We start from the raw sequence: 27710 nt of genomic DNA, 5'->3' as shown, positions 1-27710 counted from the left end.
GCTTTGAGATTTACCTTCCAAGAATTAAGCAGCACTATCAAACCAATGCTGGCAACATTTTTATGAGGTCGCAAGGACCACGGTTGCTGCAGCTACAGGATGAGTTATAACGTCAGAAGCAACCCAAGCGTTACTTCAGCCCATCTTCACGGGAGAAGCCCGTATGAATCAGGCAAAAACATAAAAACAGGTTCTGTGACTTTGCCCTATCTCATTTAGATCAAGTAGCAAGCAGAAGGAAGACAAGGATTTTAAAATCTGGCTCCAACATTCTCCACTTGGTCGCGTTCTCAAATCTCAGCCCAGGGCCGCTGACGTAAAGTCGCCTCTCTCGTGGGAACCACGGGCTCGGGGGTAGCCGGCAGCTGAAACTTGGACTTCAGAGGCTTGGAGGCCAGGAGCAGGCAGAGCGCCGATGGGATAATGAGATTCTCCAGCAGATCGGCGCTCACGCCCTACTCCATTTCAATGGGTAGAGGTAAAGGCTGAAAGGCGACCCTCGCACCGCCGGGCCCACCTTGGCAGTGACGGCCTAGCGTCTCTACCCGATAGAGCATGCGCGGGAGGTAACAGCCCGCACGCCGCCAGCGGCACAGGCCTGACGGGAGGCGGGGCCACGCGTCTGCGCACGCGCGCAGGGACACATAGGCGGAAGTGGCTTGCGGGCGCCGGAGTTGAGAGTGCTTTCTTGGGAGGCGACCGCCGCGGTGGAAAGTGCAGGAGTGGGCGAGGAGGAGGAGGAAGAGGAGGTGATGGCGACGGACCAGGGGAGGGGGAGATGCTCCGTCTAGCTGAGGCGCCACGCAGGCTGTCTTCACCCTTCCGGGTGACATACCGGCCTTGGGGTACGCGTGCCTTCGGGGCCTTTCCTGTGTTTGGGACCCAGATCTCCTCTCCTCCAGAAAACCTTGACACTGCCCATCTTCCTCATCCAGAAGGAGCGTTCGAGGAGTGGATGAGGTCGGGATGGAAGAAACGGGTGACTCCCTTTTTTTAAAGAGCGGAAACCGGCCGGGCGGTTTCCAGGGAGGAGCATCTGTTCCTCCTCGCCCGTTTTTCGCCCTCGGGCTGGCGAGAACTCCCTCAGGTCCCAATCCGTGGACTCGCAGGGGTGAGGTGACCTCAAGGGGTCTTTTACGCTGTTCTCGGGGTCTCTGGAGAACTGTCAGTCACCTGGATACCTCTAGACTGTATTTACAGTTAACTGTTTCCTGGTTCCGTGTTTATTAAATAGGGGCACTCCAAGGTACTCTTTTCTCCATTTGGCTTGCAGTAGAATGTGATTGTTCTGGCTGGGCTATTAAGTTTATGGCATAAACTTCCACTAGAAGTTCTGCAAGTTTCCTCCAGTCTTTGCAACTGAATTATCTCTCCCGTCTTTTTATTATTATTTAAGGAATATTGAAAGTAAAAGATGGAATGATTTGGTGCGCTAACAAAATCTTAAGTGTTGAGTATCTGCATTTTTTCTACATTAGGATATCAGAAGCCTAGAATTGTTTTTTAATTAAACGTTTTTCTAAGTGAATTGAGATAGTTTGGAACTTGGAAGAGAGGCAGCATTTCAAAATAATTTAGACAGCGTTATTTTTACTTAATTACTTAATATATAGATTAAGTCCTAGTGTTAACTTTTTCTCTTGAAAAAAAAAAAAGAATAGTCTTCAAACATTAGCACAGGGTTTCTCCACCTTTGTGTAATGATGTATGTACAAAGAAATGAGATGGAACTTTGTTTTTTCTGTTTTATAATCGTACACCATAGGCCATGATTGATTCCGGAGCGCAGTTAATCAAGGCATAATGGCATGGTAAGATTCTTTTATTTGTAACGTTGGGTGTGGCAAAATATAGTTAAAATCACGTTTTTTCAGGTTAAAGACACCGTAATGATTTTTTTTTCATATTCTACCTTTTTTTGGTGTGGGACTTTTGTCCTTCAGGTCGGAAAACTCAAAAATAAACTGAAATAATTGTGACTTCAATAGGTCATTGTAACTCAACATTATCACTAATTGTAATTTTTAAATATACATTGTATGCCGGAAATGCTACCTTTTTATTCCATTTTAGCAGTTGAAGTTGAATATCTGTGTTGAATTTAGGAAGAGGCCTCAGGCAATGATACACACCTGTGATTTTTTAAAAATATATATATATATATATTTTAGTTTCACTGATTACTGTGAGCTTCAAAAGCAAAGCACAATGTTGATCATTTAGTCTGAAAACTAATTTTAATTCCATGCTTCATTTTTGCTCCTTGCACCACAAGGAGTTTGGCCCATTTTTTTTTTTTAGATGATGGTTAATATCAGTCATTAATGTTTGAAGTGGAAGGGATATGGCAGACATTCCCCAATGATCACAGTTATTAGGTATCAGAGGTCTTCATCAGTCACACTTTCTCACCAGTGATGTTCTTATTAATAAAACAGCATTCTAAATGCAAGGCTTTGATGGGCAAGTTTTATGAGACTGATGCCTCAGGCAAAGGAAACAAATTTATTTTCATGTTCATTTCAAATGTTTTGTGGGGAGTTTCAGTAGCGATGTCGGTATTTTAGCATACATGTAGAAAAGACAGTGCTAGAGAGATTTCATTCTGCACGTATGGCCTAGATCTGCAGCACATAAAGTTGCCAAGAAGTGTATTAGAAGTGGTAAAGTGTTGGAAAGGAGCTGAATAACGTTGATTAAATAAATGGTGCTTGCTGAACTGCAGTAGAGTCCTTCATTTAATCTTACGTTTTTGTTATGTGCCAGAACATCATAGGAAGATATCTCTTGCCTTAAGGATTTCATAGGCTTTTAGGAGAAACAAGTATAAAAACAAGCTATACCATTATAATTTAGGAATTTGAAAAATATGTATAATATGATATTAGAGTACAGGACATCAACTCGTTTTTAACTTCGAGGCCTTATTCATGGATGCAGCATGATCAGACTTCACGTTGAGCCATGTGACAGATGGGTCAGAAAGGGAAGAATTGATTATAAACAGTCTAGTAAGTCTAGTAATCTAGGCGAGAGAAAATGGCTGCCTGATGGAGTAGGGTCCGAAACAGATATTAGATATAGTTATAGATGTAGAGTTAACAGGAATCTTGGCAAAATATAGAATGTGAGGAAAAGGAAAGATTCTTAAGATGACTCCCAGATTTTTAGCTTGTGTTTCATACTAGGTACTGTTAAGTGGGATTGGGAATATATGAACAAACAGTAGATTTGTTTTGAGGGGAAAATAATCAGCTTTGGCCATTTTAAATATGAAGTGCCAGCAGAGCTTATGAGTAGAGGTATCAAAGAAGCATTTAGACATAGAGCTCTGGATCTCAGGAGAGAAGGCAGCGTTGGAAATTCAGGTCTTTATTTCCAGCTGCACATCAAAGGGATGAGTCAGCTTGAGCACACCATATCACCCTAGCAATATTTCTAAAAAGTTGAAGAATGACAGCTAACACACTTACGGACTGTCATATGCCAGGCAATTTTACATTTATTTCATATAGTCCTAACCAAAATCCTGTGATAGGCACATTTTTAACTCCTCCCACTTTTGAAGGTAGAGAACCTAAAGCTCAGAAAAGTTAAACGATTTGCCCAAGGCTCCTCAGCTAATAAGTAGTAAAGCCAGATCTTGAACTCATATCTGTCAAAATTCCAAAGCATGAGGAAAGCATTATGCTATACTGCTTTCCTATACTATTACCTGTAATTGTATTGAGTCATTACAATATGCTTGGCAGTTTACTAAATTACAAATATCTCAGAAGAAGGTGACTTTGGGAAAGCGTGACCTTCTGGAGAAATGTTTTGATGCCAATAAAAGCAGGAAAGATATTTTCTAGAAGTTTTATTTATTCTGTATGTGTGTGTAAATATATAAGCATTATTTGTAAATTTTCCCCACTCTTTTTCTATAAGATTTTCAGTTTTGCTCATAAAATTTTCCAGTACCACCATCCATTTCAAAAATCGTATCCAAGCAGAAGGTGAGTGATTGCAAGCTGAAGTTTGAGGGTATCAAGAGGAAGGATCAGTTTATTTAGTTCATCTGAATATCAGGTCAGAGTATATGCCAGGTACCAAGGACGCAGAGACAAATAAGATTTGAATCTTGCCTTTCAAGTTCTGTTTTCTGATAACTGGGGTGATTAGTGATGGTGTCACAAAGCAGGGGATATTAAAGCTGAACTTCCAAACCTGACCTTGAGAAAGAAGACCTCAGGTTGAAAGGACATCATGAACAGAAGGCAGTGGTGTTTTAAAGTCCCTGATGTATTTCAGGAATGAAACGGGTGGTTTAGGGCTTTATTGAGAGTGGAGGGAGAGCAAACTTAGAAACGTATGTGAGGCTGGGTTTATTTGAATGGTGCACTATATCCATGCCCACACATAGAAAAGAGTAAATTGTTAAGGTTTTCGTCTCTTCTCCATTCAAGCACAGGTTTGGCCAAATATTTAGGCGAGATAATTTAAAGCATGGTTTTAAAAGAAAGTCACATCTCAAAGATATCCTGCAAGATTACATAAAAAGTCTTACAAATGACAGTGATTGAAAATGTGGGAAGCAAGAACAAAGGAAAGCGAAGAATCAACAAGAGGAACACAGTAAACTTCATGAAACTACTTTTCTATTTAGAAATATGGCAGGTGCCCTATAAAATGTTGTGGTGGCTGCGTATTTTTAGTTACAAGTGGTATTCACATCCTTGACCCCTCCTTTAATTCCTAAGGATGACCTGGTTAACCTCTGTAAATTAGCAAACTAGAAGTGATCATGAAGAGGCAACTCTAATTTTGGCCATTTTAAACCATCTTGTAACAGTTTAAAAAAACATTACCAAAGGAAAACTCACCATCAAAATTATTCTTATTTCTCTTCATGCCGCAGAGTTTAAATTTTTGTTCCCACTGGAATTAAAAACAGATGAGTCGTTTATAAGAAAATAACTTTTTCTTTTACATAGGTTTGTTCTATACTTTGTCATAATTCTTCAGTCTTTCCTCAGTCTTTACATGGAGTTCATTTTTTCAGTTTATATAAATCCAAAGAGAAATTGATGGCTTCATAATTTTTTTTAGACTGACAAAAAATGACATGTTTTCTCCAGCCTTTTACATCCCAGAAGAATGTAAATTAAATTAAAATGATTTGTTCCAGAGGAAGAAAACATTTTTTAACCTAAGAGATGCTACTGCTGAAGCATATTGTGCTTTCTACAGTCTGTGATAAATCTAGCTTTTTAAGGACCTTAGTTTTGGGTTTTTGGTTTGTTTTTTTTTGTTTTTTTTTGGTTTTTTTTCATTTATTTTCTAGAGACAGGGTCTGGCTCTGTCACCCAGGCTGGAGTGCAGGGGTGCAATCATAGATTACTGCAGCCTCAAACTCCTGGACTCAAGTGATCCTCCTGCCTCAGCCTCCCGAGTAGCTAGGACTACAGGCATGCACCACCATGTCCAGCTAATTTTTTTATTTTATTTTATTTTATTTGGTAGAGAGAGGGTCTTGCTATGTTGCCCAGGCTGGTCTTGAACTCCTCGTCTCAAGCAACATCTCTGCTTCAGCCTCCCAAAATGTTGGGATTACAGGCATGAGCCACCGCACCTGGCCTTCATTTTTTTAGTTTATTTTTTAAATGTCATTAGCAAATATATCTTAGAATTGTCTTAGTATTTAAAGGAGAATTACTTATTTTTTACTCTTCTACAAATGAAGATTGACTTTAATGTTGAGAATGTTATGTATCAACTATATATAGACACAAAGACATGTTTAGTTCTTTGATGAAATACTAGCTTTTGTTGCTGTGGAAATAAGTATGGTTTATATTCAGTTTAGTGATGTACTAATCTTTATCAGCTGTAGACAAATTGTTTAAAGATTGTAGGCATATTGTTTTTGGTGATTTGGAACCTAGAATACAGGAATTAATATACTAATATCCAGAGAGAAGCAGACATTTGTATAATTTTAAAGTATGATTTGGAATATTATTTGGAGGATTAAACTTTATCATGTAAATGTTTTCTTTTAATTACTTATTTCCTTCTCTAGGACTTGACACAGCAAGCAAAAGACATACAGAACGTAACAGTCGAGGAAACCAACAAAAATAACTCTGAAAGCATTGAATGCAGCAAAATAACAATGGATCTCAAGTTCAACAATTCCAGGAAATATATTTCTATCACTGTACCATCCAAAACCCAAACAATGTCACCACACATCAAGTCAATTGACGACATTGTGGTACTTGGCATGAATCTCAGCAAGTTTAACAAACTTACTCAGTTTTTCATATGTGTTGCTGGAGTTTTTGTATTTTACCTAATTTATGGGTATTTACAGGTAAAAAAGTTATATGTTTATAATATGTTAATTATTTATAATAATTGCGGTCAGTATGAGCATTTACTAGTTTTGCCCGAGATAGTCACTTACGGGATACTGGCTGATTCATAAATTTGTATTTTTTAGTATTAAGAGTAGAAAAGAGTTTCTTAAAACAGAAAACAGATCAAAATTCAAGAGTTAAATATTTTAAGTGGGAAGGAGGCACATGTAGAGACTATCTTGAAAAATTGTCATTATGAAAATTAATTTTTAAATATTTAACAAAATGTAGGTAATAATTGCAACCATGTGTTTCCAAGAGAAAGAAATGATTCAAGTATTGATTGGTATCTTGGAACATTATTGAATGATAGTTCAGTTTACTCGATTCTTGGAGCTCAATAATAAAAGATCATTTTTGCAAAAATGTATCAGGATATTTTATGGTTTTCTAAAGGTATCTCTTTAATCCTATAATATTTGAATTATTTCTTTTTTAAACACCTCTTATATTCTCATTCTTATTGGCTTTGTCTTCTAACTTTGCCAGAATCTTATTGTTCTGTGATTTTTTGCTGGCACAAAACATTTCTAACACTGCAACAATTTGTCTCATATTTACATTATATTTGGAAAAGTTATATACCTTTGGCGAGGAGCAAATTTCTGACCTTCAAAGACATGGGCTGGATGGGTGAGGATCTGGGCTAGTGAAAACAGGATGTTGGAATGGGTTCTAATTTTATGAATGGTCATTTAATTAGTGGATATTTTCCCATAACATAAGAAAGTCTTTGTAATTCAAGGAAAGGAAAATGATGTATTTTCTTAAAACACAGATAATATTTCCAGTATTCTTTAGTACTAAAAAGTTAGTGAATTTAAAAATTGTTGTATTCTTTTTCATTGTCTTGTAGAGATGAAACATCAAGGGAAATGTAAGTGAACATGGAATTGTGACTGTTTTTTAGTTAGCTTGCAAGAATGCTATGAAGAATATTAATGTAAAACAAAAATGAATTAAAAATGTTAATATTTATAATAACTGATATTCCACTAGTAGGTGATATAAAACTTGAGATGCCACAATGAAGAACAATTAAAAATAGAGATTAGAATTTCATGTTGAGAAACATTTTAGAAACATTTTTTTCTTCAGCATACCACTGTTACCAAATAGCTTGGGAACAGAGTTAGCCATTGCAATGGAAAATGAATTTGAAATTTACCCTGTAAGTGTCATTAAATAAATTTTCTCTAATTAATAATCAGATATTTTAGTTTATAACTGGTTTATGCAAAGTTTTTTTAAATTACACAAACCCCTGCTAATTGTGTTTATAACTTAACCACTTTGATTTTGTAAAAACTGACATTGCTACTATTACTTATAATTACATATCAAAATAGTTCAGAAAAAATGGTTGGGGTCTGGTAATGAAGTGTTTTGTATAGATGTATGCATATTCATACATACACTTCATTTGTTCAATTTGATTTATTGATCAATTTGATTTATTCAATTAAAATTAAACCAGATAACTATTAGAATAACTCTTGGTGACTTGTTAAGAATGGCTTATTAATAACTGATATAAATATTGCTTTATAATATAACATGTTTAGGCAAATTAACCATTTCCTCTAAAAGAAGAAAGTTTAGATCATCTATGGCACAAAAATTTCAAAAAATAACATTACCAATATGAAAGAGCTTCTAACCTCTCTAATTTACATTTTGTTGTTGTTGGAGGTGGGGCTTGGTTTCTTTAAAAATGTTGTGTTTATAAGAATTTATTTTTAGAAAATTAATGTGCTGCCTTGGACTTAACAGTGTTCATGTGTCTTTTGACAGGAATTAATATTTTCAGTGGAGGGTTTTAAGTCCTATGGCTGGTACCTTACCTTAGTGCAGTTTGCCTTTTACTCCATATTTGGCCTAATAGAACTTCAGCTTATTCAGGACAAAAGGAGGAGGTATGTGGTTTGTTTTTATTTTTTGATATTTCACTTGTATTAGTTGAATTTTTTTTGGCATACTGAATATGCTGAAATTTATACTTCTATTAACAAAACATCTGATAGGCACGAACTCTTATCAGTATAACTAAATAATACTAAATACATTTTATTCATTTATACACTGAAAAAAATAAAGTCTCTTCTTAAATGCAGTATTACAAAATAAAAAAATAATAGCTTTAGGCTCAACTTAGTGTTATATCTGCTTAAAACATGATAAAAAACACAATGTACATACTTGATTTTTATAAATTCTGCTGAAATAGGTGCGGTTACTGATTTGTAGTACAACTAACATCACAGTGGTGAAATGAAATATCAGTACAGATTGAGCATCCTAATCCAAAAATCCGAAATCCAGAAATGCTCCAAAATTAGAAAAGTTTTGAGTGCCAATGTGACACAAGTGGAAACTTCCAAACATAAGTACTTAACACAAATTTTGTTTTGTGCACAAAATTATATAAAATGTGCACCGTGACCAGCTCTGGGACAGCTGGGATGCAGGGCACCAAGTTCTTAAGCTGCACACAGCATAGTGACCTTGGGGCCAGCCCACAAAACCTTTCCTTCCTCCTAGGCTTCCTGGCCTGTGATGGGAGTGGCTGCCGTGAAGACCTATGACATGCTCTAGAGACATTTTCCCCATTGTCTTGGGGATTAACATTCAGATCCTTGTTAGGCAAATTTCTGCACCCAGCTTGAATTTCTCCTCAAAAAATGGGTTTTTCTTTTCTACTGCATCATTAGGTTGCAAATTTTCTGAACCTTTTTGCTCTGTTTCCCTTTTAAAATGGAATGCTTTCAACAGCACCCAATTACCTTTTGAATGCTTTGCTGCTTAGAAATTTCTTCCACCAGATACCCTAAATCATCTCAAAGTTCTACAGATCTCTAGGGCAGAGGCAAAATGCCACCAGTCTCTTTGCTAAAACATAAGAAGAGTCACCTTTGCTCTAGTTCCCAACGAGTTCCTCATGTCCATCTGAGACCACCTCAGTCTGAACCTTATTGTTCATATCACTATCAGCTTTTTTGCCAAAGCCATTCAACAAGTCTCTAGGTGGTTCCAAACTGTTCTACATTTTCCTGTCTTCTTCTGAGCCCTCCAAACTCTTCCAGCCTCTGGCTGATACCCAGTTCCAAAGTTGCTTCCACATTTTTGGGTCTCATTTCAGTAACACCTCACTCCTGGTACCAATTTACTGTTATTAGTCCGTTTCATGCTGCTGATAGAGACATACCCGAGACTGGGAAGAAAAAGAAGTTTAATTGAACTTAACAGTTCCACATGGCTGGAGAGGCCTCAGAATCATGGCAGGAGTCAAAAGTCACTTCTTACGTGGTAGTGGCAAGAGAAGATGAGGAAGATGCAAAAGCGGAAACCCCTGATAAAACCATCAGATCTTGTGAGACTTATTCACTACCACGAGAACAATATGGGGGAAACCACCCCCATGATTCAAATTACCTCCCACTGGGTCCCTCCCACAACACATGAAAATTATGAGAGTACAATTCAAGATGAGATTTGAGTGGGGACACAGAGCCAAACCATATCAAAAATGTTCTATAAAATTACCTTCAGGTTATGTGTATAATGTATATATGAAACATAAATAAATCTCATATTAAGACCTGTGTCCCATTCCGCAAGATACCTTACTATGCAGATGCAAATATTCCAAAACCTGAAAAAAATCGAAATTTGAAACACTCTGGTCGCCAGCATTTTGGATGAGGGATACCAAGTCCGTAGCTGTTGTTATTCTGCTTTTTTAGAATGTGAAGTTATATTTTGTGGGATATGCCCCAGCTAACATTGCCATATGATGTTCGATAGCTGAGGTTGCGTTCTTAAGCATTAGAGAAACACATCTCATTCCTTTTCATCAAGACCAAATGTGCTTGTTTGAAAATATCATTTCAGTTAGCAACCATCTAGATTTGAGAAATATCTTGATATATCTTTAATGGCATCTAGAACAATATGCAATAAAACTTAGTCTCTGATTATAAACAGAAAGTGGTTAGGAATTTGAATATAAAATGTTCTTGGTTAATGTAAGAAGTGTGCTCCTTCTGTCATACCCTAATGTGTGTATATATCGTGTATCTATTGGGCAGTTTAAATGTAATAACGACTGTAATACTGACATACCTTGATACAAATGTTTAATCCTTTAGTGAAGATTTCAAAAATTATGCAGCTTTTTTTTCCAATCATAAAATGGTTTTGAAGTTTGTATCAAGGTAACTATAGTTTTACGTATTTAAATCTATATTACAGGTTTCTTCATGGGTCTAATTTTGCCTCTCAACCTGTCTTAATTGCTAATACATTATTGTAGCAATTATTATAAAAATATTTGAACCTTAGAATATCATCTTCGTTATTTTTATGTTCTATCATGATTCTCCATGATAGAATCATGGAGGCAAGCCGATGAAATCCAACTTCCTCATTTTACCAGTGAGAAAACAAAGACCTAGAGGAGTACTGGGAATAGCCATAGGTGATAGAATAGGAAGTAATGAAATATATCTGTCAAGACTAATATATAAGGAAGCTTGATGATGATTCACTACTTATTGCAAACTACTGGGCCTTCTAAGGTAAGATTGCTTCTAAGGTAAAAGACACTAATACTATCTTTGTAGGTGAAAAATGATACAATGACGATGCATGTCCTGTTACATTTCAGAAAGAAACACCTCCCTATCAGCTACCCCGATGAGAGGGGAGGGGGCCTCAAACCATGTTTATCCCAACTTTTAAATCACGTGACCATAACATATTTTAAAATAAAATAATTTGTACTTGATTCAAATATAAGTGAAACAATTTCGGAGAATAATTTATGTATTTATAATAAATGTAATTATGAATTGAAACCTTTCTGAATTTATTTTTGCAAACACATATCTGAATTTATTTAATGGTACTGCTACTCGTTAGACCTTTAATTAGCTAAACTCTTTGCAGTTGTTATTTTTTTCTTCTTCCCACATTTATGTGAATACCGACATACTGGAATAAGTACATCAAATACTCATTGAGAATTTGGAGTTAGAAACATGGGTTTGGGTCTTGGCACTTGGGTCTTATTACATCTGTCAAGACCTCAGAGAAGTTTCTATAATACTCTAAATTTTATCTTGAGGATCATATGTGGTAATGCATGCTAAAGTACATCATAAACTGTAATATCCTAAATATACTGCTTATTATTTTTTGTCAAAGAATACCTTGTAACATTATTATTAATTACTATGAGTTTCTAATTAAGGAGAGTGCTCAGATTTGTCTTGAAGAGGATTTTAAAGTTAAAATTTACTCCCCAGCCAGGTGCGGTGGCTCATGCCCGTAATCCTAGCGCTTTGGGAGGCCGAGGCAGGTTGATCACCTGAGGTTAGGAGTTCGAAACCAGCCTGGCCAACATGGTGAAACCCCGTCTCTACTAAAAATATAAAATTGGCTGGGCATGGTGGTGGGCACTTGTAATCCTAGCTACTCAGGAGGTCAGGAGGCTGAGGCAGGAGAATGGTTTGAACCCGGGAGGCGGAGGTTGCAGTGAGCCAAGATGGCGCCACTGCACTCCAGCCTGGGCAACAAGAGCGAGACTCCATCTCAAAAAAAAATTTTCTCCCCATTTCTAAGGAAGCAAGCAATGGACGTATTAAATAAAATAGAAATAGTGAGTATCCTGGAGGCAAGCTGATCAAATCTAATTTCTTCATTTTACCAATGAGAAAACAAAGACCTAGAGGACTGCTCAGAATTTTTTGAGCTCCTTTTGGAGCTACTTTTGGATTTAGTTCCCCTGTCAGGCTGGTTTTCTTTCTACCTGTACTGTGCTACTTTTCTACTCATGCCTTGTAATTCTTCTGACTTGAATTTTTATTTTCTGCCAATGATTTGCCATTTATCTTTGAGAAAATCTGACCACCTTGACTTGTATCATTTTACCTGGCGAAGTGGTGCTCCACCATCACTGATGATATCCCAATGAGGGTCAAACCCCATGGATGGCATGAACACGTTTACACTGATGCATATGGACATGCCACGTGGATTTTCATGGTTAACTACTATATTAGTAGTTAAGTAGAAAAAAACCCCTCAGAATCAAATGTAAATGATGCATTTTAATTGACTTTTTCCAGTAGATTATTTTACCTTGTATCTAACCATATATAAGATGAGGAATTTTGTTGCCTTGATTTCAATGTGAACACAAATTCTAAAATGGAAATTACATCTAACTCTCCAGCATTATCAGTATAAATAGTGCCTCATTGTGTCTGTGTTCGTCATACCAGCATACAAGATTATTAGTTTAGACCATTAAATATCTAGTCAAAGTGAGCATATGCTCACAGTAATGGCTCAAAATTCTGAAGATGCTAAATTAAGAATCTCCTTTAGGAACTTTAGATAGAGCCAAAGTTAAAAGACTTGAAATCATGAGGAGAGAGTCAGGTACCTCATCTTAAAAGTTGATTATTATAACATAGAATACAGAGAGATTATCTATAAGATATTATAATAAAAATTATATCTAGGGTTTTAAACCACATGAACTTTTCCTAGAGAAAATCTTCTTGGGTTATTTTAGCAGAATGGATAGATGTATTTTTCCTAATGCTAGATGGAAACATTAGGAAACAGAACAACAATTCAGGAGTTAAAAATTAGTTTTAAAATTGTTAAGGTGCCTTTTACCATTATGGAGGCCAACATTAGCTGGGCATGGTGGTGCACACCTGTAGTCCCAGCTACTCAGGAGGCTAAGGCAAAAGAATTTCTTGAACCCGTGAGGCAGAGGTTGCAGTTAGCTGAGATCATGCCACTGCACTCCAGCCTGGGCAACAGAGCAAGACCTTATCTCAAGCAAACAACAACAAAAAAAGAAGCTCTTTTTCTCTAACTTAAGATGGTTAAGATGGTTTTTATTTGTGGCTAGAACTGCTGTTAAAAAAAAAAAAACTTTTTGTCAACATTTATACCTTCAGTAAAAATCTAAACTCTTTTTTACATAATTGAGTGGCCTCATTTATGATTGACTAAATAAAGGTAAATTGTTATTTTTATAAACTTTTTTATACAAGAGCATTAGTTTTTAAATAGTGATATTTTTAGTGATATTTCCAGAAATAGTAACCAGAAATTAGAAAAGTAATTAGACATTTACACATTGTGAACACATTATCTTTTAGTAGCATGAATTGGGTCCCAAAATGAAGGTTTTAAAAATTGTCTTTTACAGAATACCAGGAAAAACCTACATGATAATAGCTTTTCTAACTGTGGGTACTATGGGGTTATCAAACACTTCCTTGGGCTACCTGAATTACCCTACCCAAGTCATCTTCAAGTGCTGCAAATTGATTCCTGTTATGCTAGGAGGAGTTTTTATTCAAGGTATAGTAATGATATGTTTTTATACTATTTAAAACTAATAGGCTATGTTATGGCATCTAGCATTAGGAAAAACATTAAACTTCTATTATATTTTCAGTGAGCATTCTAGATATTGTAACAATTCTGAATTATGTCTTACCAAATGAGGTATTCTAAAAACACTGATGGCCAGGCACAGTGGCTCACGCCTGTAATTCCAGCACTGTGGGAGGCCAAGGTCGGCAGATCACAAGGTCAGGAGTTCGAGACCAGCCTGGCCAATATGGTGAAACCCCATCTCTACTAAAAATACAAAAATTAGCCAAGCATGGTGGTGTACGCCTGTAGTCCCAGCTACTCAGAAGGCTGAGGCAGAAGAATTGCTTGAACCCAGGAGGCAGAGGTTGCAGTGAGCCGAGGCCACACCACTGCACTCCAGCCTGGGCGACAGAGCGAGACTCCGTCTCAAAAAAAAAAAAAAAAAACACTGATATGCCTTAGTTTCTGAAGTCAGTAATTTGGACTTAAGAAAAAGAAAAGATAATACTTTGTTTTTATTATTTTATTTTGGAATCTACCACATTTCCAGCAATACTATATTTACATATTAAAGGTCTAGTTCAAAAGTACATGGAAAGGTCCCTTTTTTCAGTTCCTTCATTCTTCTACTCTCCAGGGCTCTACCCTTCACTTCCATTGTGCATGGGCAGTTCTTATATTGAAGTAAAGTTTAATCTGAGCAGAACTGCATTTTTACCAACCCTGCTGGCTTAGTGATGTTTAGAGCCCCAGCTAAGTGACAAGTTTTGTGGAAATAGGAGTAAAAGAGGAGGCAGTGATAGCAACAAACAGTGGAAGTAGCTTCTGTTGTTCATATTAATTGTCATGAGGAATATTCGTGTTTTAATAGTCGGGTGTTTCTGTATCACTGAAGTTCTTATACAGCCTGATATCATTTATGCATTAGATACTATCCCGGAATAAGCCTTTAAAAATGGAAGTGTTGTCAGCTACTTCACATATCATTTCAAGATAACTTCATATAGGAAAAAATAATTGATGTCAATCCCTATTAAAAATCGCATTTATTGTCCCAACTGACTAGGCATATATAATACTGTCCTTATAAACCTTACAAAAAAGTCATACTACATTTTATTTTTAAAATAAGGATATGTTAAAATAATTTAATTTTCACCTGCCTGGAAGTTATCGCATTATGATATTTGCAAACTTAAACAGTTATGTAACCAGAATCATTATTCTGGTTACTGTGTAAACTTACAAACTACAAGAAAATTCATAAGCTTTTATTATGCACGAAGTAAAACAGGAACTAAATTTCCAGGAAATTTTTTAAATGTTTGTGGATGTGCATTATTCTTGCTGTCAGTTTTTGCCAAAGTATGTATTTTAGTGTTACTATTATACCAGATAAAGTAGCTCTCGTTTCTAACTTACAGGGACATATTGCTGCCCATTGGTAGTTTTCAGAAGCCCTCTTGTGACTGTCTTCGGCCTTGACCTAAGTGTTCACGTTTTTGGCATTGGATATAAAAAACAAATCCGTGTTCTACTTAACACATAGAGCGAATACACAGCTGGGTGGGTATTTGCATAATGAAGTGGACTTACATTTGTTTTATACAGGAAAGCGTTATAATGTTGCAGATGTGTCTGCTGCCATATGTATGAGCCTTGGCCTGATATGGTTTACCCTCGCTGACAGCACAATTGCACCAAATTTCAACCTGACAGGTAAGCAATTTATTTATATTCCTAGCTTTTGTAGGCATTTTAGTTTAGAATACAAATTTCGAATATTTTGTAAGCATTTTAAATGATAGGATGACAGCTGCAATTTTCATATCTAACATAAAGCTTTTGGGCTTTCCATATAAGATGTAGTGAAAATATCACAGCTCTGTAGATAAAACAATTTGTTTGTTTTTTAGTGTGCTTGCATTTTGATGCTCCTCAAGAATGAAGTGTTGACTCAGATTTGTTTATGTCAGTTGTACCTTTATTATAATTATGTCATAACTCAGTATCAAGTTATTCAAAAATGAATATGAACAAATAATTGTTTTTGTGAAAACTGAGTTAACTGACACAACTTGACTGACAAGCAATAAAATCACTATTGAATGAGGTGTGAGTAAAACCACCATGAATTTTGGAGGGAAGCTCATAAACATATGAAAGGATTCTGTACTCTGCAGGGCACTTTTAAACAAAAACACCTTGGAAATCATGGAAAATGTGTGCTATGAGTGTGTTTATACAAAGGAGAAAATACGGAATTCTATTCAGGACCCATGCTCAAAGAAAAAGGCCCTGACAGCTGCGTGCATGTTTATGTGATTTAAATTAAACATTTTAGTAATAATAGGGTTTTTCAAAAATGACTTTTCTCTTCATCTGTTTTTTTTTTTTTAATTAACTGAATAGCCACCAATCCCAATAGATAGATATCCTAAGAGTTTCTTCTACACTTTCAGAACTAGTGGAACTCTTAGACTAGTAGAATATTTGTGGAACTGTTATTTGATACGCTATTGAAATGTGAAATGTGATATGTACAGAACTAACTCAGTTTATTAGTATATATTTTTTAATATCATCACCTATGTACTTGTTACAACTGATTGTGAATAAGAATATTCTGGATTACTGAACAAATGTAGTTGAAGATCTGCTTTTGTTTTTTAGACCAATGAAATTTCTGATAAAGCTTGATTATAGTTCATATGTTTAAATAAGGAGTTTTTTTTTGGTTGTTTTTTTAATACCTTCTTGAAGGTGTGGTGCTTATTTCCCTGGCACTATGTGCAGATGCTGTCATTGGAAATGTTCAAGAGAAAGCTATGAAACTTCATAATGCTTCTAATTCTGAAATGGTAAATACTCTAGTGTTTTTTCTTCAAATTAAACAGATTTAAAAAATGGTGATATACATAATTTGATGAAATAATTATTATAACTAGCATTGCATTTTTAAACTATCATTTTTACAAAAGTAATACATTCAAACATTATAGGAAGGTAAAAACTAAAACTACAACTAGCAGTGCTAACCGCTTGTTGCATAGTTGACAAATTTTTTCCTCATTGATTTAGTTTTTTATGTATTAAAATCTTTTGTTATGTCATTTCTCTCATCTCTTTCTAGTGGGTGGTATTTTTCCATGTAGAAATTTGTAATTTTTATATGGCCCAATTTGTCTTTTCCTTGCTGGCTTCTGACTAAGTATCATGGTTGAAAAGAGCTTTCCTAACCCTGAGATTTAGAACATTTCATCCCTGTTGCCTACTAGTTTTGTGATTTCCTTTTTTATTAAGCCCTTGATCCAATCTAAAACTTTTTTAAAAGAACTTTTCTTTCAAATGACTACCATTTTTTCTAATATCATTTATTGAATAATCCACTTTCAGCTCATTTTAAGTGCCCTCCTTATCATATCACACTCTTGTGTGGCATTCAGAATTGTATTTGAATTTATTTTTGCAATAGTACATATAATGTCAGCAGCTTTATCATACATTTATTATCTGTTAGGACTAGCTACCATTGTTCCTTTTCTTTTGCAGAATATTACTACCAGTAGTTATTCTGGGGTGTTTATATTCCCAAATAAACTAAAAATTCCATTGGTATTGTGATTGGTATGGCATTGAATTATAAATTAATTTAGGGAGAATGGCATCTTGATTATTTCAGTCCAAGAATAAGGTATGACTTTTCTTTTACTCAAGTGGTCTTTTTTTCAATGTCCATTAGAGTTTAAAGTTTTCTTCATGTAAATCCAGCACATTTTTTATTAAAGGTATTGTTAATAATAACTTATTAAAGTTATTTCATCTTTTTGTGGTTATTGCAAATAATATCTTTCTGTATCTCTTGTAACTGGTTTTCTTTGCAAATAGTGTCTTTTTATATATCTTGTAACTGGTTTTTATATAGGAAAATTCTGTGTATGTGTGTCTGTGTGTTTACATTAATTTTATAACCAACCACCTTGCTGGAAAGAAACAGCATACTGAATTAAGGATAGACAGGACTATTCTTTCCTGTTATTTTCTTGACACAGAATGGGGCAACTTAGCTAGTCTCTAATAACACAGGAACTTGGTTAAGAATTTTCTTCATCATAATCACTACTCATTGTAGATAAGGTAAGGATGGGCGCAGAGAGAATTGAGGGAGTGTAGGTTGTTAGAAAGTTAATATAATGCAGTGTTTGTGATGGTAGGCTCTGGAATAAGATAGCTCAGTTCATATCCTGGCTTTACTAGCACTCATTTGGGGAAAATTACTTAATATCTCTAAGTTACAGTTTCTTCATCTGGAAATTGGATTATGATAACTAAGAATACCCATATCTAGGGTGGTTGTAAGAAGTAAATGGAATAATCCGTACCGAGCTTCAGCACAGTACCTGACACACAGCAGGTATTTAGGTTTGCTGCTGCTGATTCTGTTTATGAAAAGCATAGTAAATTGGGATTAAAAGGTTGGTTGGAAAATAGAGAAGTTAAGCAGTAGATATACCATATGCTGCTTATTTTCATTATATTTTAATGTCTTTTAGAAACTTAATTTTTTTATGTTTTATAAGTATCTTTAAAGCTTTTTGTTTTGTTTCATTTAAGTATATTTTTTTAGAACTCTAATATGAAAATCTGGTTTGATTTCAATAATTAAGCCTAGAAAGAAATGAATATGTAAGCATATATGAAAGGATTAATATTACTAGGTGTTATTTTGTACATAAAATGAGGCATAGACTTATAAAACATTAGGATCAAATATCATTTCTGGAAATTTAGGCCATATTGAAATGATAATGTTTCTTTTAAAATGTTTGTTCTGCAAACCTAATTGAGCCATAGCGTTAAAACCCTTAATCTTCCATTTTCAGTTTCATAGTACTTTTTTCTGCTTTATTTTTATCTGCTCTAGGTATTGTATTCGTATTCAATTGGTTTTGTGTACATTTTACTGGGATTGACATGCACTAGTGGATTAGGCCCTGCAGTAACATTTTGTGCAAAGGTAAACACTAATCACATTTTTTTTTTTAAATCTTCTGTTAAATAATTTTCTCTGTATTTCTAATTTCCCTTGTTCAAAAGAGGCTATCATAGATATAATGATACCTCCTTTAATATAATATATGCCAATCAGAAATTAATTTCAGAAATGAAATGATTGATATTTAAATTTATTTCATCCTTGCTGTACCCCATGAGTTGATTTTTAAGCTGTTCATAATGTAGAAAAGTTGAGGATCTTTAATTTCAACATTTTTTTTCATTAAATCAAAATAAGAATCTTTGCTTGACTGCACTGTCAAACAACTTATTATTGCTCAAGAAGTTGATTAAAATCTGTAGTTTTATTTTATTTGTAATACCTCGGGGTTTGTTTTACATTTTTCTAACAGGCTTTTTTATTTTTTGCAGAATCCGGTTCGGACCTATGGTTATGCGTTCCTTTTTTCCCTCACTGGATATTTTGGAATCTCCTTTGTTCTGGCTTTGATTAAAATTTTTGGTGCACTTATTGCTGTAACAGGTAGGAGGGATTTACTTGCTTTGATTATAAAATAAGCATTTACATTTTCTCTGATGCTCTTTTTCAAAACATAAGGGCAACATCTCCTTTACATTAAAAAGAAAATTATCATATTTCACCAATTTATTCTTTGGCTTATGGTGTTTCTTTAGAATTGTAAAGAAAATGTTGTTTGATCTTGATTTCTTATTTTGATGGTTTAATTTTAAAATCAAACATATACATTTATCAGAACAGTAACCCTTAAACTCATTAAAAGAACTTTCTATAAAATTATGATGAGATGACGACCTCCAAAGAAAGTACTGCCTTTATATGCTTTTAACCTGTAACAGAAACTTTCAATTTTGTTGCATTTCAAGTATGAGAGGTACATTTTAAATAAGCTTTTTAGGCCTTTCATTTGTACATTTTCTAGGACACCAACCAGATTAGCTTCCCTTTTCACCAGTAAGTACTATGCATCTGCTGTGTGCAGGGTCTTTGCTTGGCCCTGTAGAAAAATTGTTGTATTTGTTCTGCTTTGGAGGAGTGTACAGCCTAGTGAGGGGAACAGATGAGTCAATGTGCCACCTGTGTCATTTTCCAAAACTCTAAGGTACAGCTTTTGCCTTGGAGGTGCAGGCAGGAGTTTTCCTCTCTCACCTAAAAGAAAGCCAGAGTTGGCAATAATCATAGCTAATGCATACATAGCCCTAGTACGTACCAGACACCATTATTTTTATCTCACAACAGTCCTATAAATTAGGCACTATGATTATTCCATTTTACAGATGGATAAACTGAGGCACAGGGAGGTTAAGTGACTTGTCTCATAGTCAACCAGAGCCAGGTTCCAGTGATAGCAGTCTGGCTGCATACCTGTGCTCTTCACCATACATTATACTGCCTCTAAGCTGGTGTGGTGACTCCATGGTCATGAGAAACCTACGTTCTTTCTGTCCGCTGTGCCATCTTCATCCTCATGCTATGCAGTGGGATGGAGTAAGAGAAGATGAAAATCCTAAACATCATACTCCGAGAAACAGCACTTCTGCTCACATTTCACCATAGCCTAGACACATGACCACACCTAGTAGCAGGAGAAGAGGGAACATATACCCAGCTCAAAATAGGGGTCCTTTTACTATAGAAAGAAAAACAGACATTGGGAATCTGACTCTGGCACGTTTCCAGAATAGCTTCTTCCTTTGGAATTCATTCATTCATGCATAAATTACTAAATGCCAGGAACTGTAGAGTCTTGGAATATACAGATGAATAAGGCAAGAAACTAAGTAAAGCACATAGTCAAGTGGGAAGATGGCAACTGATAGTGCAGTGAGGAGGAAAGTACTGTCATGGAGATCTATGCAGATCTCCCCACTCTGCCTGGGACCAGGGAGGAAGGCTTCCAGCCTTACGGCAGACTTCAAAGTGTAGTACTTCAAAGGACAGGAAAAAGTTAATACAGTTGTGTAAAGAAGATTGTAATAGTTACTCACAGTCTTATCCAGAGATGACCCCTATTAAGATATGAGTATATCCTTTAGATTACTGTTTTTAAAGAATAACCCCTGCCTCTAGCTAATCATAGCTTCCATAGGAAAGCCTTTCTCTAAGACTTAAACTGTGGCTTCATAATAGCATGGCCTCCATCAAGTACTTCCTACAGCTGTACTTTAACATTTAACTGTATTAATTATTTAATGTCTATTTCCCTACAAGACTAAACTCCATAGTAACAGGGAACAGTGACTTTTGTGCGTGTGTTTGGTTGGTTGGTTTCTACTTTCCATTGTTACCTTGGCACCTCACACAGATTCTGGCATATAGTCAGGTCTGTAAATATTTGCTGAATAAGTGATTTCTAAAATATTGTCAAGATAATAGGCACATTCTAAACTATTTTTTTGCTCCTACAGTGACAACAGGAAGAAAAGCAATGACCATTGTACTTTCATTTATATTCTTTGCTAAACCATTCACATTTCAGTAAGTACTTTTTAATTAAACAATTTTTCTCAGTTTTTAGATACTGTGTTTCACATTTCCTCTTAATCTTAATTTCAACTTTTCTACTTTTTCTTTTTTGTAGTAAATTTATTTTTATATAAATTAATAATGTGTTTTTTTCTCGTGTTATGCTTTATAAAGAAAGCTTTTCATCTTGATCTCTTAACTATCAGTGTGTCTTCTGCTATTTTGGAAATGTTGGTAATTTATTATTTTGAATTTATCATTTTGTATACTTAAATTGCCTAACCAGAGTCCACTGCAAATGTGACCCGTTTCCATTATGAGTGAATATGAGTGATGTGTACATTGTTGAGATTAAGGGATTCCCCTTTGCCCTACTGCAAATATATAAATTATGAATTTACAGCACATGCTTTTAAAAAATATTAGTTTATTTGATGCCTGTTTCCACAAAGGATTTAAGGTAGAGAAGTATCCTGTAAGTTACATCCTAAAGACTTTAAACTCAGCTTGTATTTTGTGTGTGTGTGAAAGTGTTTACTATCATATTTACTGTCTTTACTATTTGTTTGACATTAGCACCATTTAAACTTATATTGGTCAGGATTGTGAAGTTTCAAACCCAAAACTTAACCATCTATAAGTTTAGAGGGAAACATAAAATTAATTTCCATCAATGTATTACAGATTATTATTTGGCTATAAACTAGTTTTTCTTTCTGTATGTACTAGGTATAATACATAATAGTGTTATGTCATACATAAATATAATTATAATGATTCCCCTACTTTCTCAGGGATGTTTCTCTTTTTATTCCTTTATATTCTACCCAACTGAGACAACGAGTCGGACAGCTGAGTTTAATTCCCAAAATGGCCTTTGGTAGATATACATGTCCAATGCTTTAAGTTTACTCTTAAGACTTTTGGTAGGGGATTGTACTTTGAATATACTGTTATCCCCAAAGTTCAAATGAACTATGTCATATAAAATTTTATAAAATATCTTTCTTTATATATACTCAATGCATTATTAAAAGATACAGAATTCTGTCAAATCTCATCTAAGAATACTATTTTTATTTTAATGCTATTATTGTTGGCTTCTAATAGCAGAATTTTACTTCACTGAAGAATTATTATGGACATATTACCAAATTCTGTGGTTAACAGTACATTGTTATTTTGCTAATTTTAATTTTTTTTCCTTATTTCTTTCTCTTAGGTATGTATGGTCTGGTTTGCTAGTTGTCCTTGGTATATTTCTCAATGTTTACAGCAAAAATATGGATAAAATAAGACTACCATCACTGTATGATTTGATAAACAAATCAGTGGAAGCAAGAAAGTCAAGGACGCTGGCACAAACTGTATAGACAGTGATTGTCCTATTTAAAATAGAATTTTAAGGGAACAATCATCAATTAATTAACTTTCCAAAGGGACTGATAAAAACCAAAGGATCTGGAGGCATTGCTATCCCGTTTGTGGATAGATTTCATATGAAGTTGTTTTGTGGTATCAGCCTTTTCTTCAGAGCATTTGTTTGACTGACTTCCAAAGCAATCAAGAGAGCCACGTCTAGCAGACTTTACAATAAAATGTCAATATGAAGGACTGTAAGTCCTAGCAGTTTATTGAGAATTTCACTGGAAATGGACCATGTGTTGCAAGACTAATTGGCTATAATTATGTCATATCAAAGAAATCGATATGTAATAGCAGATTGTTTTGTATTCATTCCATTTTGATGGTGTTATTTAAATTGATTCTCTGTTATAAGAGTAAACTGATGAGTTGAAGTCTGGAGAGAATAACATTCATTATAAATAAAATTATTCTGTGATCTTTTTTCAAGATGTGTTAATAGAATTTTGTTATAAAGAGAGAAATGGAAGTTGGAGTAAGGCTTAACATGAACTTTAAAACTTGAGTTTTCTCTCATTTAAAATTATTCTTTAGAGCAGGAGCTCCCAACCACCCAGGCCGTGGACTGGTACCAGTCCGTGGCCTGTTAGGAACCAGACCACACAACAGGAGGTGAGAGGCTGACAAGTGAGCATTACCATCTGAGCTCCACCTCCTGTCAGATCAGCGGCAGCATTAGATTCTCATAGGAGCGGGAACCCTGTTATGAACCGCATATGCAAGGGGTTTGGGTTGTACACTCCTTATGAGAATCTAATGCCTGATGATCTGAAGTGGAACAGTTTCATAGTTTTATCCTGAAACCATCCCCTGTCCCAGTCCATGGAAAAATTGTCTTCCACGAAACTAGTCCCTGCTGCCAAAAGGGTTGGGGACCACTAATTTAGAGAAGACATGCTTTAAGTTTTATGTAGAATATAGGCAAGGTAGTAAAAACAGACATCATTCTGCATCATGTAAGTATGTGTTGTAAGAAAAATTTGCTACTGTTTGCCCAAGTAATCCCAAAGGATTCATGATTGGATTTTTTTTAATTGAAGAAAAAGTAAGTGATGTCTCACAATTATAATAAAATAATTATAAAATTATCCTAGTTTTTTCCATAAAAGTGAGATTTAATTTGGAAGTTTGAGGACAAAATAGGATAAACTTAAGAAACGCAAATAGAGTTAGCAAATTTGGACAATATTTTCTCCCTTAGCACATTCAGGCTGCTATATAAAATACCATAAATGGGTAGCTCGTAAACAATGGAAATTTATTTCCCACAGTTCTGATGTCTGGAAGTCCAAGATGGAGGTGCTGGCAGATTTGGTGAGAGCCTGCTTTCTGGTTCACAGAAGTCATTATGTCCTTATATGATGAAGGGCCAAACAAGCTCCCTTGGGTGCTAATCCCATTTTCAAGAACTCTGTCCTCATGACCTCCCAAAAGGCCCCACCACTTAATGCAATCACTTTGGGAGTTAGGATTTCAACATATGAATCTCAGGGGGACACAAACATTCAGACCATAGGAATGTTGCATGCATAGTTTTGAGTCTAAATTCAAAGATGTGGGTACTTATTTTTGCAGTGATTTTTAGAATTGCTTCTATTGTATTTTTTTTAAATTCTGTTATTCTTTGTTTTCGATATAAATAATACTGGTTTAAAAAGCTTAGTGCTCTTGGGGACACTGTTTATATTTTGTAAGTATAATATACTTGGAATAGTTAATCTCATTCTTAAAATTCCATTGTGTTCTGATGGCTGCTTTAACCTGTTATGTGCATATGCAGGTACGACAGAGCCTGTATCATGGAGGGGTCCAGCATGAGGAATTCTGACTGGTTTTCATTTGCCCATTTGCTAAAATACAGTTGTTGTTTTTTCCCAAGTGGTAATCATTTTAAATTTTCCTGGCTTAAGATAGAAGGGATCTTAATGCATACCTCATTATGCTGCCTTAAACTTTTAAGAAAAAAAGGATTTGTACTTGAAAGAAAAACTTGTCAACTTTCTCAAATCTTTGATAAAATATAAATTTGACTTATCAAAGCATTATTTTGCCTCTACACTTTCCTAATATTTTACCTCTGTCTCCCTATTATCAACATCATTCCACCCTCCAATTTTAAACAATTCAGCACTGTTTAAAAATCACTAGTTGCCAGTCGTACCCTTTAAACTCCATTTCTTTTGTCATTTGCCATTAGATGGAAGTAAACTTTACCTCACTTATTTGTAATGAATAGTCTGAAATATGGAATGATTTCTATAGTAAAGAAATCAACATTTGAAAGTATACTGAGAATGGAGGCCTTGTGAATGGGATTAGTGCCTTTATAAAAGAGACCCCAGAGAGCTCTCTTGCCCTCTTTACACCATGTGATGATATAAGAAGTCAGCAGTCTGCAACCCAGAAGAGAGCCCTCACCTGAACATAACCATGATGGCACCCTGCTCTTGGACTTACAGTCTCCAGAACTGAGAAATAAGTTTCTGTTGTCTTAGACCCCCAGCCCATGGTGCTTTCTTGTATCAGCCTGAGCAGCCCAAACTAAAATAGTGCATGAGGAAAGGTTTCTAAGTAAAGAATTTGTGAGATCATTTGATTGAGACATTAGTTAAATATAGGTAGATGTGTTTAAGCAGCATGTAGCTAGAAACTCTTTCTTCAGCTGTATTTACATTAGGTGACTGTCAGTAGGTACTCACTAAATACCTGTCATGCAAGACTAATCAAAGAACAAGCACCAGTAGATCAAAAATATTCTGGAGAAATTATGTTCTAAATTTTGCCATATCGTGTTTTATTTTATGACATAATATTCAGTGCAACAACAACAACAACAACAAAAAAACAGTAGATCTAACTGGCCAGCTTCTGTGGAGCACTATATTAAGACTGGCCTAGAGGTAAGCCAGCCAAGCCAGAATTCTTAGTACAACCATGTTGCGTAACAAGGAGTCTGGCTGACCATTGTCCCTGGTTCTTGGGAGGGAGCCTATAAGTCCTTGGAATTTTCCAATTGATAGGAATGTGGTTATTCATGGTTGGTCCCTAGATAGTTTCAGGGTTGGGGCTGGCCATGCTGAAAAGTCTAAGGATGTGACTGTGGGGTTGGGGCTTTGAGCCATTGTCATATCTGCCCAACATTCAGGGATGGAAGGGAAGCTGAAGATTAAGTTTAGTCACATGAACAATGATTTAATCAGTTAGTCCTATGGGCTACATAGTGAAACTCCAATAGAAACTGTACACTGAGGTTAGAAGAGCTTCCCTGGTTCATGACACACATGGGTGTTCCAGGAGGGTGATGGTCCTCAGGACACAAAAACTAGTGTTTGCAAGCCTCCCAGACCTTGCCCCTATGGATCTCTTCTTTTGGCTGGTCCTGATTTGTATTCTTTATAATGAAATTGAAAGTACAATGCTTTCATGAGTTTTGTAAGGCATTCTCATGAATTGTTGAACCTGAAAGGATAACAAGAACGCTTGAATTTGCAGTCAATTTATCAGAAGTGTGAATGGCCTGGGAACCCCAAGGCTTGCAACTGCTCTCTGAAGTGAGGGCAGTCTCGTGGAGAGTGTGTCCTTCACCTGTGATGTGATGGTTAATACTGAGTGTCAACTTGATTGGATTGAAGGATGCAAAGTATTGATGCAGGGTGTGTCTGTGAGGGTGTTGCCAAAGGAGATTAACATTTAAATCAGTGGGCTGGGGTAGGCACACCCACCATTAATCTGGTGGGCACCATCTAATCAGCTGCCAGCAAATATAAAGCAGGCAGAGAAATGCACAAGACTGGCCTAGCCTCCCAGGAAAAGGTGAGACTGGCCTAGCCTCCCAGTCTACATCTTTCTCCCATGCTGGATGCTTCCCGCCTTTGAACTTCAGACTCCAGGTTCTAAAGTTTTGAGACTTGGACTTGCTCCTCAAGCTTGCAGACAGCCTATTGTGGGACCCTGTGTTTGTGTAAGTTAATACTTAATAAATTCCCATATATATATTTTATATATATATATAATTCTATTAGTTCTTAATAGAATATATATATACTATTAGTTCTGTCCCTCTAGAGAACCGTGACTAATACAGATTTTGGTACCAGGAATGGTTCTAGAGGAACAGAATATTGAGGATGGAGTTCTTTCATTGGTTTTTGGGTTTCTGGGGTTGGCTGCTTAATATGATGAAACCCAAAAATGCTAAGGACTCCACTTCCAATAGTATGGAGAACACTGATAGTCCTTTTGGCCTGAACTGTTTAAAGAGTTATGCAAAATAAATGCATTTGGCACTCCTGATTCACCACTCATGAGAAGCAAGGAGTTTAGTGACTATACATAATACCTTTGACCATATGTGGAGAACCAGGAACATAGTGAAGCTGGTTGGTTACTCCTAAGTTCAATGGACAAAGTGATAAAAGAAAATGATGAACTCAGGGACTCTTGTCTCCTGGCTTCAGAAGCAGATACTGAGCCTCAAATCTGCTAAGATTGCACTGAGTCAGAGTCTTATCTCCTGTAGAGATAGAGCTGAAATTGTGGAAAAACGAACACAAGCTTTTATCATGTGACTAGCTGACCTGCAATGAAAGGTGCATGCACAGCCTTGCCAGGTGTCTACTGTTAAAGTGAGGCATTAATTGGAAAAGAATGGGATCCTGCAACTTGGAATGGGGATGTGTGGGAGGACCATGATGCAGCTGGGAACACTGAGTTTGTAAACACTGAGGAATCTTTTTTGCTACAAGGAACAGCTTCCCCATCCCCAGTAGCAGCAACATCTCCTCGCTGACCCAGGCTGCCATCAGCGTTTCCACCTTTGTCTGAGGGGGTAAGTCCTGCGCTGCTTGAGGCAACAGTGATAGCCTCCCTTGAGGTAGTTGCCAGGCAAAATAATGTTGATTCTCCTCAGGAGCCACCCCCAGTACCCCTGTTTGCTTCTAGGCCTATAACTAGAATAAAGTCCCAGCAGGCCCCTA

General features: G+C 35.9%; 1 protein-coding gene and 1 long non-coding RNA gene across 5 annotated transcripts in view; one reads left to right on the top strand and one right to left on the bottom strand.

The window, feature by feature from the left end:
- LOC134761647 (uncharacterized) overlaps nucleotides 1-542 on the bottom strand; it is a 350936-nt gene extending 350394 nt beyond the window's left edge. The window contains exon 1 of the long non-coding RNA XR_010140563.1: nucleotides 15-542. This is a non-coding gene — a long non-coding RNA (uncharacterized LOC134761647). The remainder of the gene's footprint in view (nucleotides 1-14) is intronic.
- Nucleotides 473-23163, top strand: SLC35B3 (solute carrier family 35 member B3). 4 transcript variants are annotated; one of them, XM_024247907.3, is made up of 11 exons: nucleotides 473-749; nucleotides 1766-1811; nucleotides 6065-6358; nucleotides 8199-8320; nucleotides 13636-13790; nucleotides 15420-15527; nucleotides 16572-16669; nucleotides 18733-18825; nucleotides 19236-19347; nucleotides 21252-21321; nucleotides 22532-23163. In XM_024247907.3, exons 2-11 carry the CDS (start codon nucleotides 1809-1811, stop codon nucleotides 22680-22682), a joined length of 1206 nt encoding a protein of 401 aa, XP_024103675.3. In that variant the 5' UTR covers nucleotides 473-749; nucleotides 1766-1808; the 3' UTR covers nucleotides 22683-23163.
- Nucleotides 23164-27710: the final 4547 nt, after the last annotated feature.

This window comes from Pongo abelii, chromosome 5 (genome assembly GCF_028885655.2).
Source record: "Pongo abelii isolate AG06213 chromosome 5, NHGRI_mPonAbe1-v2.0_pri, whole genome shotgun sequence".
NCBI classification, from domain to species: Eukaryota; Metazoa; Chordata; class Mammalia; order Primates; family Hominidae; genus Pongo; species Pongo abelii.
This window is presented reverse-complemented; position numbering and strand designations above follow the sequence as displayed.